Source organism: Macaca thibetana, chromosome 4 (assembly GCF_024542745.1).
Source record: "Macaca thibetana thibetana isolate TM-01 chromosome 4, ASM2454274v1, whole genome shotgun sequence".
In the NCBI taxonomy this organism is placed as follows: domain Eukaryota; kingdom Metazoa; phylum Chordata; class Mammalia; order Primates; family Cercopithecidae; genus Macaca; species Macaca thibetana.
The window spans coordinates 18,020,805-18,034,512 of NC_065581.1; the positions used below are offsets into that span (position 1 = coordinate 18,020,805).

At 47.6% G+C, this 13,708-nt stretch overlaps 1 protein-coding gene across 10 annotated transcripts in view; it reads right to left on the reverse strand.

The window, feature by feature from the left end:
- Nucleotides 1-4,325, reverse strand: part of KIF13A (kinesin family member 13A) — a 230,601-nt gene extending 226,276 nt beyond the window's left edge. For 7 of the 10 annotated variants that reach the window (XM_050788658.1, XM_050788654.1, XM_050788660.1 and 4 more), the window contains exons 1-2: nt 4,099-4,241; nt 3,784-3,874 (exon numbers count right to left, since the gene is read on the reverse strand). In XM_050788658.1, coding sequence (XP_050644615.1) covers nt 3,784-3,874; nt 4,099-4,153 — 146 coding nt within the window. In that variant the 5' untranslated portion in view covers nt 4,154-4,241. Of the gene's footprint in view, nt 1-3,783; nt 3,875-4,098 lie in introns of all 10 variants that reach the window. The other 3 variants (XM_050788663.1, XM_050788662.1, XM_050788661.1) reach the window with 1 other exon arrangement.
- Nucleotides 4,326-13,708: the final 9,383 nt, after the last annotated feature.

Sequence of the window (13,708 nt, forward strand, 5' to 3'; positions counted from 1 at the left end):
AGGCATGAGAACTAAGTGACAGTGGCTACCCATTTTCAGAGAGGTGAAGAAATGGGCAAAGTAGGGATGACAGCAGGAGTGAAGAGGGAGATATTTCACTGTGTATGTCAGCCTTTATAGCAAGTTAGGGATTCTCATTCCATTGCTCCCTTCATCCTACTCCATCCCTTCACCCACACCCACCCCACCCCCAGAACTGTCTTGCTGTTTTGTTTTGTTTTGTTTTTTGAGATGCAGTCTCACTCAGTTGCCCAGGCGAGAGTGCAGTAGCACAATCTTGGCTCATGGCAACCTCCACCTCCAAGGTTCAGGCGATTCTCCCGCCTTAGGCTCCCAGGCAGCTGAGATTACAGGTATGCTCCACAACACTCGGCTAATTTTCATATTTTTAGGAGAGACAGGGTTTCACCATGTTGGCCAGGGTCGTCTCGAACTCCTGGCCTCAAGTGATCCACCCACCCTAGCCTCCCAAAGTGCTGGGATTACAGGTGTGAGCCACCTCACCCAGTCCAGAACTGCCTTGCTTCTGAATCGTACTCCACACCCTCACTCACACACGTACAATCACCCAGAAGCAACATGTGGCAGGTATGCTTTCACTTTCATTGGCAAAGGACTCTCTCCTCATCTTGCAAAAGTGAACCTGTACTCTCAGCATCCATAAGACCACACAAACACCACCTGTCTTGGCAAGTTGCCAGGACCTTGGGTAGCATCCACAGCCCCTCCTCAATGCTCCCATCACATTTGCTAAGCCCTTGCTAAGTGCCAGTATGCGGGAGCATGAGGCATAAAGAGAAGTAGGACAAGGTACCTGCCTTCAGGGAGTTCACAGCCTCAAGGGAGAGAAAGAAGAGGAAACAGAGAATTTCGAAATTATGTGGTTCAGGAAATGGCAAAAGTATACACCAGTGTAATTTACCACGTTGTATTTTAACTATTTTTTTCCTCCCTCTCACCTATCTCTCCAAGGTGAGTGACTCTGGTGTAGGTACTAGATCCACAAGTATCTTAGAATCCCCTATGCTGAGCATGGTATTGAAATGATCTGAACTTCATGTCTCCTGGAGAGCAATGCAATGGTATTTTAAGAAACAAATCCATATGTCTTAATGTTTCAGAATGGTGATCAGTATATGTAGCAATTACTAACCTGGACCTATGCAATGTATTACAATACTAGAATTTCAGCAACAAAACAAACATCTTTAACCTCAGAGATCCTCTGATCTTTTAGTCCTTGCTACACAGTGTTGGCTTTGGTTTTGTAAATGGGGAAATCATGAAAGTTGACCCCATCTGTTTGTTTGTTTGTTTGTTTTCCCTGGACATCAGTGCACTCTCACTTGCTTTTACTGGTAAGACTGAAAACTTTCACCCACTAACCTTGAATTTCTATCCATGGTTAATCATTGGTAATTTCTTACAACTTTCAGAAAAACAGTAATTCTCAATTCGACACAGGTCTGCCAATATGCATTTAAAGACCTCTTACACTTCAAACCTTGGACTTGTAGGTATGAAAAATAATAACATTCTCAGTATTCTACTCTTCACCTTTGCCCTGCCCTGAGCACTATCTAAAAACCAATGACAGAAATGAACTGCAAACATAGCATGAAGCATTGCTGCAATTAATCAACCCAGAACCCAAGGGAGGAATTGTTTCTATTTTTAAACGCACTGTTACTTTAAGGGAAAAGTCTGTGGAGAAATATGAAACCAAGCTGCATAATGAAAATAAAAATGCATTTGGTGTCTTCATCTGTGCAAAGACAGTCATCCTAATGTACAAGGAGCACTGTTGTGTTGACTCCTCAGTTTGTCTGTAAACGAAATGACCGGTACTCAGACAGAATCCCATGGAAAGCTCATCTGCTACTCAAAGAATTAGATCTGTCAGAAGGACAAAACACGAGAGTACCCATATTTCAATGCTATTTTTATAACTCCAGATAAGGGACTATCACAGTAAGTAAGCAGATGAATAGATCCCAAAATCACTCTTCAAATCTTTACCTAAAAGATCCTGATTAGTAACTAACGTGGTTCAGCCCGGAAAATGATCAACTGATTACTTAGCATTTGGAACCAACTGTCCACAGTTATAGATTGTATCCAAATTCCACAAAATCAAATCTGTTTCTCTTCACAAATGACAACACTTCATGTCATTAAACAGTAGCTAACAGTCACACTCCTTATGGTTAAGAGTGACAAGGAGCAGGTGCCAAGCCAGCAAGGAAAAATAGCAGCAGCTACGCAACAGGAGCTAAAAAATATTCTACCTGTTCCCCCAGACTGCTTTCAAGAATCTGACCCAATAGAATTTTTTCCCGAAACAATGTAACGATATCCAGTTTGCGGGGGGCTGGGGCGGTACATTCGTTGGTGATATGGGCATCTAATTTAATCTGTAAATATTTAATGTATTCAATGAGTTGACTTACTATCACCATGAAATATACCATACTATCTACACTGCTATAAATGCATCTAAAAATACATACATTACTAAACAACATTCAGTACAATGTACAATAAACACTACATCCAGTGTTAAACAAAACATTTTAAATATAGCTTAGCTATTTAGTATCACCACTAGAATCTGCTAAAGGTAGCAGAATGTTTGCAAACTGGATAAAAACTGCTATGCTCAACACGAAAAGCAAAGAATCTCCAATCTTATCTCCTCATGATTTATTTCCCCAAATTTGGCAAAACTGAGCTTGAACACCACACATTATAGAATGGAGGCATCGCTTCTCTAAGAAATAATGTAACAAACCCTGCATCAGAGTCTCTCTTCAGTGAAAATCTCTGAAGAACGAAATTCACTAAATTGTATTCCATCGATCAACAGGTGATTCTTGGAAACAAAAACTCATATTCATTTTTCCAATGAAAATTAATTTTGTAAACTATCCCGTTTTTTCACACATATATATTCACAACCTACTGCATTATTATATTGAATGAATTCCAACCGATTTCTTCTCAGAGGCTTACTAGAAAAATGCCAAATATTCAAATTATTTTGGGGCATTATCCCATACTGCTGCATGGAACATAATAAGGATCCAACAGTTACCACTTTTCAAATGCAAATATGTTGCCATCTAGTAAATACAGCCCCTTTTTAAACGTCCCTCAGTGTCTATACAGTTCAGGGCCCTACTTTTGTTTCTTTGAAAATCAAAATTCGCGCATTACATTGAGGCATTATCTCAACTCAGCAGCAACAACAACTAAAATAGGTGTTAACTAGCCCAGCCTGAGTCTGCATCGTACAAGACTCTTGCTCTATTTTTTCCTCCCATTTTACACACACTGTCCCTAAACAATTCTGCCAAAGGAAACGAACGCTGCAGTGACGAAAAGAATCCCGGGCACTGGGTTCCACGAACAATGAGGACGTGGGCTGGTCACCTGCCGGCCTCGGGCCTCAGTTTTCCTGTCTGTAAAATGTGGCGGCTGGGCGAATCACCTATAGGGTCCCATCCGGCCCTCTCCCTCCCGGGTGCCTCGCAGCCCGCCCGGACTCAGCTGACTGGTGCTGGCTGTGGCCAGGGTGCCCTGCCTGCCGCCGCTCTAGATGGAGGGGAAGGCGGGCGAGGGAGGAGAGGAACTTGGACTTGCAACAGCTTCAAACAGGAGCGGGCGACAAACTTGAAGCCATCCTCCTAACAATAGGAAAGAGCACTCCCATTTTCCTGGCTCAAACTTGCAGGACCCCGAGAGGCTGGATCCTCCCAGCCGCCCTCTGGGAACCCGCTTTACCTTTCTCCCTGTTTGGTGTTAGCAGGAGGAGGGTGCAGGACCGTTTGATTCCCTTCCATCTCCACCACGCACTTGGTGTTCAGTTCCAGTTCTGAAAGCACAGAGAGAAAGGGACGTTGCAAAGTCCAGCATCCGCGCCGCGCGGGGCTCCGTCCCTGAAGGCTGCCGAGCCTGGAGACGGCGCCCCGGGCACCACGGCCAGCGCGGACGCCGCCTCCGCCCCGGCCGCGCTCTCGCCGTCCCGGCCCCGCAGTTTCCAAAGTTGCCCCCGCCCTCAGCCCGAGCAGAAATAAAAAAGAGCGAAAAGCTCCTCACCTCGTCGGTTCATGGGCCGGACCCGGACGGCAACTTTTACCTTGGTATCCGACATGTTGGCTGCGCTAGCCCGGCCGCTCGCCGCGCCCGCTCGGCCTGAGGAGGCCCCTCACGCGCGGCGCCGCCGCCGCTGCAGCCGCGCGCCCCCCGAGCGCGGCCGCCGCCGCTCTGCCTTCAGCTCCGAGAGGCAGCGCCGAGGCGCGCGGGCCATCCCGGGGGAGCGCGACGCGGGGCACGGCCGCGGCCCGGGGAGGGGCAGGCGCGCGGGGCGGGGCGCGGCGGCGGCGGCGGGCGGGGAGGAGGCCTCGCCGCCCGGCCCAGGCGCAGCTCTACCCGCGCCGCCCCAGCGCAGACCGCAGCGCCGCGGCCCCTCGCGGCTGCCCGGGGCCCCGCGCCGCCATGTTCCGCTCCCGCCACCCGCCGGGGCTCGGGAGAGGCCGGACACGGCCACGCGCGGCGCCCCCTGGAGCGGCGGGACGGCAGTGAGGGGAGCGGCGAGCGGCGCGGCGCTTAGGGGAGGCTGCAGTCCGGGGCGGGACGCATTGTTTCCCCAGGGGACCTCCCAGGCCAAGCCTGCACCGGCGCCCGCGGGGCCCCCCCGGACACCGTGAGCTCCAGCCGCCTTCTGGCGCCGCTGCCACCCGGAGCCCCGGGACGGCAGCAAGGACCACGGCCCGCCGCACTGGGTGGGCAGGCCTTCCCCTACGAGCCCCGGCACGCCGCCCCCTCTGTCCCACACGGAGCCTGCAGCGGTATTTTAAGATCTCTGTGGTGAACCGAGACTAGAAATGAATCTGTGAATCCACCACCGAAACAGTGTATGTTTGTAAATAGTGCTCTCTTCCCTTCCCGGCCTCTCTTGTCGTGGGAGGGATGTCAAGTGGGCTGGAAGGGCCATTAACTCTTACATAAGAATTTAATAGCAATGGTTTCTGTCATCCTGCCAAATGCAGACCTCGCTGCCAGGGCGGAACTGGGCGAATCTGATTTATTCTGTTTGGTTCAACAAGTGCTTAAGATGCGCTCACCGAGTGCCAGGCATTTTGAAGCGTACAGAAGTCAAAAATCCAGAGTTTAGATGCAGGAATCTTTCGATTTTGCTTAAATCTAGAAATCCACTTATTGGAAGATGTACTGAGGTTTTACTGTGTGCAGGGTGCTGTTGAGGACACACAGAAACATGCATAGCATGATGCAGAAGCACACGCTAAGGTGGAAAAGAGGGCGTGGAGACCTATTATGCTAGAAAGTGTGGGGCAGGTGCTAGAAGAGGCCTCGTCCGCCTCCACCAGGTGCGGAGCTATGGGCCTGATGTTAAGACGCTACCCTTGACTCTCAAACAACACGGGTTTGAACTGCACGAGTCCATTTACACGTGGCTTTTTTTCAACCAAAGTCTAATTGAAAATACAATATTCGTGCTCTGGCACAGTGGCTTACGCCTGTAATCCCAACACTTTGGGAGGCTGAGGCGGGAGGATCACTTGAGGCCAGGAGTTCAAGACCAGCCTGGGCAATGTAAAGAAACCCCATCTCGCCAAAAAAAAATTAAAAAAATAGCCGGGCATGGTGGCACGTGTCTGTAGTCTCAGTTACTGGAGCGGCTGAGGTGGGAGGATCGCTTGAGCCTGGAAGGTTGAGGCTGCAGTGAGCCATGTTCACACCACTGCACTCTAGCCTAGGCAACAAAGCAAGACCCTGTCTCAAAAAAAAAAAAAAAAAAAAAAAAGAAACAAGAAAAGACAGTATTTGGCAGGTTAAAAATGGGAGATCCAACTTTTCCTGTTTGTGGGTTCTGCAGAGCTGATCGTCAGATTTGAGTGTGAATGGTTTTGGATGATCCTGGAGCCAGTCCCCTGTGTACACTGGAAGACAGCTACTTCAGCCCCACCTTATTGTAGAGCCAGCTATCTCAGTCCACCTCTGAAGGGCCTGTTTCATCTTTCCTCCTCTCCATTCCTACTGGTGCAATCTCACTTTGCCTGTCCATTCACTTGTTCAACAAATGTGTTCTGAGCGCCCTACTATGTTACAAACACTGTTGCAGGCTTTTGCTACAGACTTTTGGCTGCTGCCCAGAAAGAGGTGAAATTTCCAGCCCTCTGGGGCTAAGAATCTAGGTCTGTGCATACCTCTTCACTTTTGGGCTACTAAGACATCTTCTTAACCTTCCTAGCTTTGCCTTCCTCTAATCACTCCTAAATCCAGCTTCCAGACTGATTTTTCACAAAATTAGAACTTTATCCGTTAATCATGCATGCTATTCTATTGTTCAAAAAACTCTCAGGCTGGGCGCAGTGGCTCATGCCTGTAATCCCAGCACTTTGGGAGGCCGAGGCGGGCAGATCACCTGAGGTCGGGAGTCCCAGACCCACCTGACCAACATGGAGAAACCCCATCTCTAAAATTACAAAATTAGCCAGGCATGGTGGCACATGCCTGTAATCTCAGCTACTAGGGAGGCTGAGACAGGAGAATCGCTTGAACCCAGGAGGCAGAGGTTGTGGTGAGCTGAGATCATGCCGTTGCACTCCAGCCTGGGCAACAAGAGCCAAACTCCATCTCAAAAACAAACAAGTAAACAAACAAAAAACCACTCTGGCCTACCCTATTTAATATTACCTCCCACCATTCCTGAAATTCTTCACTTTATCCAGGACCTTTTCACAAGCAAGATGCCATCCCTATGCTAAGTCATTGCTCTGGCAGTTTCTGTCAATGGGAATTGTAGAGGGTTGAATTTGTATCTCCCAAAAAGGTATGTACAAGCCATAACCTCCAGTACCTGTGAATGTGACCTTATTTGGAAACAGGGTCTTGGCAGAAATAATTAAGTTAGGATGAGGCCATACTGGGTTAGGATGGGCCCTAAATCCAATGACTAGTGTCTTTTTTTTTTTTTTTTTTTTTTTTTGAGACAGAGTCTCGCTCTGTCGCCCAGGCTGGAGTTCAGTGGCATGATCTCAACTCACTGCAACCTCCACTTCCAGGTTCAAGCAATTCTCCTGCCTCAGCCTCCCAAGTAGTTGGGACTACAGGCGTGTGCCATCATGCCTAGCTAATGTTTGTATTTTTAGTAGAGATGGGGTTTTGCCATGTTGCCCAGGCTGCTCTCGAACTTCTGACCTCAGGTGATCCACCCACCTCGGCCTCCCAAGGTGTTGGGATTACAGGTATGAGCCACCGCACCTGGCCTGACTAGTGTCTTTATTAGAGAAAGGAGAGGGGGATTTGGATACACAGGGAGGAAGACCATGTGAAGACAGAGGCAGAGATTGGAGTGATACAGCCACAAGCCAAGGTTTGCCAGGAGCCAGCAGAAGCTAGGAAGAGGAAAGGAAGCCTCCAGAGGAAACGTGGCTCTGCTGACACCTTGATTTGAGACTTCTAGCCACCAGAACTGTGAGACACTAAATTTCTGTTGTCTTATGCCACCCAGTTCATGGTCATTTGTTACAGCAGTCTTAAGAAACTAATACAGAGGCCAGGTGCAGTGGCTTATGCCTGAAGTCTCAGCACTTTGGGAGGCCAAGGTGGGAGGATCACTTGAACCCAGGAGTTTGAGACCAGCCTGGGCAACATAGGGAGACTCTATCTCTACAAAAAATAAAAAATTAGCCAGGCGTGATGGCATGTGCCTGTGGTTCCAGCTACTTGGGAGGCTGAAGCAGGGGGATTGCTAGAAAGCCTAGGTCAAGGCTGCAGTGAGCCATGATTGTACCACTGCACTCCAGCCTGGGCAACAGGGTAGACTCAGTCTCAAAAAAAAAAGAAAGAAAGAGAGGAAGGAAGAAAGAAAGAAAAGGGAGGAGGGAAGGAAGGAAGGAAGGTTGGTTATACAAAATTTAATCAATCCCCTCTCTGTCTCATTTTCTCCTTGTCCCTCATTCTCTGCCAGATCATGAAAGCCTTGAGTGCCTGAGAAATTTCATGTTTATTGCAAAGGCAATAGGAACTGAATGAAGCATTTGAATTTGGAGCCAGGGATTGACATATTCAGAGCATTGATTCAGGGTAATTAATTTGGCAACACTGTATCCATCCAGAGGGCTATTGTAGTCATCCAGATGAGAGGTGATGATGATAGCGTGAACAAAGCCAATGATAGCACAAATGGAGCAGAAGGAACAGATGCAGAACTTACTGCAGCGAGAAAAGTGGAACAATTTAGCAACCAATGGGATGTGAGGATTGAGGGAGGGGAAGGATTGCAAGTGACTGAGAAAGGGATTGGGAGGATGATGGCCCATAACACCATGAATGGATGAGAAGAATAGGTCTTAAGGTGAGAGGGGCATGATTCATTTGGTGTTACAGGTTAAAAAAGCAGTTCCTGGCTAGGCGCGGTGGCTCACGCCTATAATCCCAGCACTTTGGGAAGCCGAGGCAGGCAGATCACGAGGTCAGGAGATCGAGACCACAGTGAAACCCTGTCTCTACTAAAAATACAAAAAATCAGCCGGGCGCAGTGGCAGGCGCCTGTAGTGCCAGCTACTCGGGAGGCTGGGGCAGGAGAATGGCATGAACCCGGGAGGCGGACCTTGCAGTAAGCCAAGATTGAGCCACTGCACTCCTGCCTGGGCGACAGAACAAGACTCCGTCTCAAAAAAAAAAAAAAACAGTTCCCACTGCTTCTTTGCAGAATGACTCTTCTTTCTGCTTTCCCAACCCTTTCCAACTTTAAAGACCAGATTAGTCCTCACCTCTTCTATGAAGAGTTTACTAGTTGGGCATGGTGGCCCATACCTGTAATCCCAGCATTTTGGGAGACTGAGGTGGGCGGATCACTTGAGTCCAGGAGTTCAAGACCAGCCTGGCCAATCCAGTGAATCTCTGTCTCTACTAAAAATACAAAAAAATTATCTGGGCATGGTGGCACATGACTGTAATCCCAGCTACTTGGGAAGCTGAGGTATAAGAATTGTTTGAACCCAGGAGACAAGAGGTTGCAGTGAGCCAAGATCAAGCCACTGCACTCCAGCCTGGGTGACAGACTAAGACTCTCTCTCAAAAAAAAAAAAAAAATGTGTTTACTAAACATTTATTTTTCAAATCAGTTTAGCCTTACATCATTAGGAATTATGCCTTTTTAGAGTTTGAAGGTGCCTTTGGGGGTCCTGTGGACCTTTTTACAGCAGCCCCCAAAGTGGCCACCCATTCTGTGCTTGAATTCTGGTGACAGAGTGCTCAAATTTGAAGAGAAGCTGAATTCAGTCAGGGGACTCATCAAGTTCTTTGCCTAGGAAAGGCCTCGGTGAAGAATCAGATTTGCATCCCTGGGCATTCCACCCAGTGACAGAAGTGCTGCCTCCTTGTGCTTCCCACGCCAAATTTTTTTTGAGACGGAGTCTTGCTGTATCACCCAGGCTGGAGTGCAGTGGCGCAACCTCAGCTCACTGCAACCTCTGCCTCCCAGGTTCAAGTGATTCTCGTGCCTCAGCCTCCCGAGTAACTGAGATTACAGGCACATACCACCACACATGGTTAATTTTTTGTATTTTTAGTAGGGAAGGGGTTTTGCCATGTTGGCCAGGCTGGTCTCAAACTCCTGACCTCAAGTGATCCACCTGCCTCAGCCTCCCAAAGTGCTGGGATTACAGGCATGAGCCACCATGCCCAGCCTCCAAATCTAACTCCTGCTATACCTGAAGCCCCTCAGATACTTGAGACTGGCTTTCACATCCTTCTGAAGACTTCCGTTCCCCTAGAACTGTTTCCGTTCCCCTAGAGCTGTTTTGGTTACTGTTGTAGTAAATCCCACCAAAATTTAGTGTCTTAAAACAACAATCTAGTGGTGTGTGCCTGTAGTCCCAGCTACTTGGGAGGGATGCAAGGACTTTTCTATCATGACAACAGGAAAGTTTGGGATGCTGGACAGACAATGTCCCATTCTGGAGTCAGCAAGGAGAAGCAGCTCAGAGTGTGGGCCCACTGCATATAGGTAAAGGCCCATCAGAGGGCTGGCCCAGCCTGGCTAGAGGCCCTGGACTGGGGCTGAGGTATGGAAAGACCAGTGAGGCTTCCTTGACAGAGCACTCTGGCCCAGCCGTCAGCTATCCCTACAATGCCCACAGACCACCATATGCCAGTGAATACAGCCATGCGTACTAGTCACTAAGAGGGCCCTGGTCTATGCTCCTTTGTCAGGAAGAGCTTGTTAGCATAGCTTTACTTTAGAAACCGGAAACACCATGGGTTCTGAGGAACTGGCAGACAACTGATAGATAACAAACATCCCAAGGACTCTGGAATCATCCCATTTCAGATGTAAGACTAAGTTCCAAAGCTATTTCAGTCAGAAGCAGCAGATCAGCCTGCCAGGCTGATCTAAAAATTGCTAATGTCTTAAGTCTGCAGAGAATCAAAGAATAATCATAGAACAGGCAAATACTTTTAAATAAGAGGCTTTCTATAAACCTAGTTTAACAACCATGAGTCAGCGTAGGCTAAGGTATGGTGACCAACAACTCTTGAATCTCAGTGGCTTACACAAAGCTTTATGCCCTACACGCATGACTTGTCCATCACAGCCTGCTTGTGGTTTTGCTTCTATCATTTTCTTTCTGAGTCCTAGGCTGACGAAACAGCCCCTAGCTGAGACAACGCTGGTTTTGTAACAGAAGGAAAGGAGAGGGTGGCAGACCACACAATAGCTCCTCAAGTTTTGCTCAGAAATGGTACACATTGGCTGGGCACAGTGGCTCATGCCTGTAATCCCAGTACTTTGGGAGGCCGAGGTGGGCAGATCAGGACTTTGAGACCAGCCTGGCTAACATGGTGAAACCTCATCTCTACTAAAAATACAAAAAATTAGCCAAGCGTGGTAGCAGGTGCCTGTGATCCCAGGTATTTGGGAGGCTGAGGCAGGAGAATTGCTTGAACCCCGGAAAGTGGCTATTGCAGTGAGCTAAGATCATGCCACTGCACTCCAGCTTGGACAACACAGCAAGACTCTGTCTCAAAAAAAAAAAAAAAAAGAAAGAAAGAAAGAAAAAGAAATGGTACACATCCTTTCTTAATTTTCGTTGGACAAAGCAAGTCACACGGTCAAGCCAAGCAGCAATGGAACAGGGAAAAAGAATTCTCCCCCAGGGGGGGACTCCAAACCATTTATCACAAGAACATTTACATTTCACAACAGTTAACAGTAGATAACATTTATTAAACACTGACTACTTACCAAGCATAGTTCCATTATTTAATCCTCACAATAACCCTATGAGGCACAAACTATTACTGTCATCCTTCATTATAACTGACCAGTGAAAAGTAAAGAGACAATTTAAGCAACTTGCCCAAGGTCACATACCTAGGAAGTGATGGCCTTGGGATTTAAATGCAGGTCTTCAAAAACCACAGCTCTCACTTCTACAGTGTGACTGCTTCAGATGTGTTTTCTGAAATAAAGCTGCCGACCTACATAATTGGAACGTGCATGTGAGTGGTTTTTCTAAGGGTGATAATGGATTTGCCTTGACTCATCTCTATTTTTCTGGCACAAAAAATATAAGCAATATAAACAATACTGAGTTAGTATTATGCTTTACAGTTCAATGCAATATGTAGTCTCCACAAAAGAGTTACAAAATTAATGGGAGATAGAAAAGATGATAATTCTTTTGACAGAAGTGAGGGGTAGGCCAGGCACGGTGGCTCATGCCTGTAATCCCAGCATATTGGGAGGTCAAGGCGGGTGGATCACCTGAGGTCAGGAGTTCAAGACCAGCCTGGCCAACATGGTGAAACTCTGTCTCTACTAAAAATACAAAAATTAGCCAGGTGTGGTGGTACACACCTGTAGTCTCAGCTACATGGGAGGCTGAGGCAGGAGAATTGCTTGAACCCAGGAGGCAGAGGTTGCAGTGAGCTGAGATTATACCACTGCATTCAAGCCTGGGCAACAGAGCGAGACTCTGTCTAAAAAAAAAAAGTAAGGAGTAGGCCGGGCGTGGTGGCTCACGCCTGTAATCCTAGCTCTCAGGGAGGCAGAGGCGGGAGGATAGCTTGAGCCCAGGAGTTCAAGACCTGCCTGGGTAGTATAGTGAGACCCCGTTCTCCACAAAAAGGAAAAAAAAAAAAAAAGACAAAAAAAAAGTAAGGAGTAAAGGAAACTGGACTCAGAGTAGCAGAGTAGGAAAAGCAGATTTTGATGTCAGACCCCCTGTGGTTTGTTTTCCAGCCTCTGTAACTTTTTTTTCTTTTTTTTAAAGAAGAGTCTCACTCTGTTGCCTAGACTGGAGTGCCCTGGCACAGTCTCGGCTCACTGCAACCTCAACCTCCCAGGCTCAAGTGATCCTCCCACTTCAGCCTCCCGAGTACCTGAGACTACAGGTGCGTGCCACTACACCCATCTAATTTTTGTATTTTTTTGTGGAGACAGAGTTTTGCCATGTTGGCTGGTCTTGAACTCCTGAACTCAAGTAATCCACCCACCTCACCCTTCCAACGTGCTGGGATTACAGACATGAGCCATGGCACCTAGCTCAGCCTCTGTTAGTTACTTTTTGTGTTTACCTTGGACATGCAAGCTTTGGTTCTCTTGCATGTCAAATGGGTATCATAGTACCCATTTTACAGGGTTCTTGTGAGGATTAAATGAGATAATGTATGTAAAATTCCTGGTGTGGTGACTGGCACATAGGTAACAGACATTCAACAAATGGTAGTTGTTATTGGTATTGTTGTAGCTCTTGTTATTGAGGAAAGGATATATATATGTGTGTGTGTGTGTGTGTGTATATATATATGTATGTATATATATGTGTATGTGTGTGTGTGTATATATATTTTTTTAATATGAAGTCTCACTCTGTCAACCAGGCTAGAGTGCAGTGGTGCGATCTCAACTCACTGCAACCTCCGCCTCCCAAGTTCAAGCGATTCTTCCGCCTCAGCCTGCCGAGTAACTGGGACTACAGGTGCACACTACCACGCCCAGCTAATTTTTGTACTTTTAGTAGAGACATGGTTTCACCATGTTGGCCAGGCTAGTCTCAAACTCCCAACCTCAAGTGATCTGGCAGCCTCGGCCTCCCAAAGTGCTGAGATTACAGGCAATAGAATTTCAATATGAATAGCTGTGGAAGAGCAGAGACTAGCAGGAACTAAGCACGTGGGCAGGAAAACAATGAAATGCTGTGCTTTAGGAATCTAATCAAGTATTGTATACAAAAGAGTTGACCCCAGAGAAATCAGACACTGAAAATTATTTGGGAATGGAATGTCCAAGCTAGAAGTGAGGAGGGTCAGAAGCGGGATAACAGCAGGGACAATGGTGAGGAAGAGAAAGTTCAGGACACATCTCTTGATGGAGATACCCGTCTGTGCCCCAGGTTGGCAGAGCCCTCTTCCCTTGCCCTCTTCTGAGCAAGACAGGCATCTGATCAGAATAGGGTCTGTGATCTCTAACAATGCACAGACCCATAAGCCAGCCTCATAAGCATGATAACCTCTCCAGGATCCCACACCTGGCTGAGCATCCTTTGGAACCATCTCAGATGCCAGAATCTTCCCTTAGGCAGAGGTTTGGAGGTCTGGGCTGGCCTGATTCTGAAGTAGCCCAGGCCTGGACTGGCATTTAGGAATAGCTTGACTAGGCTCCAGCCCACCT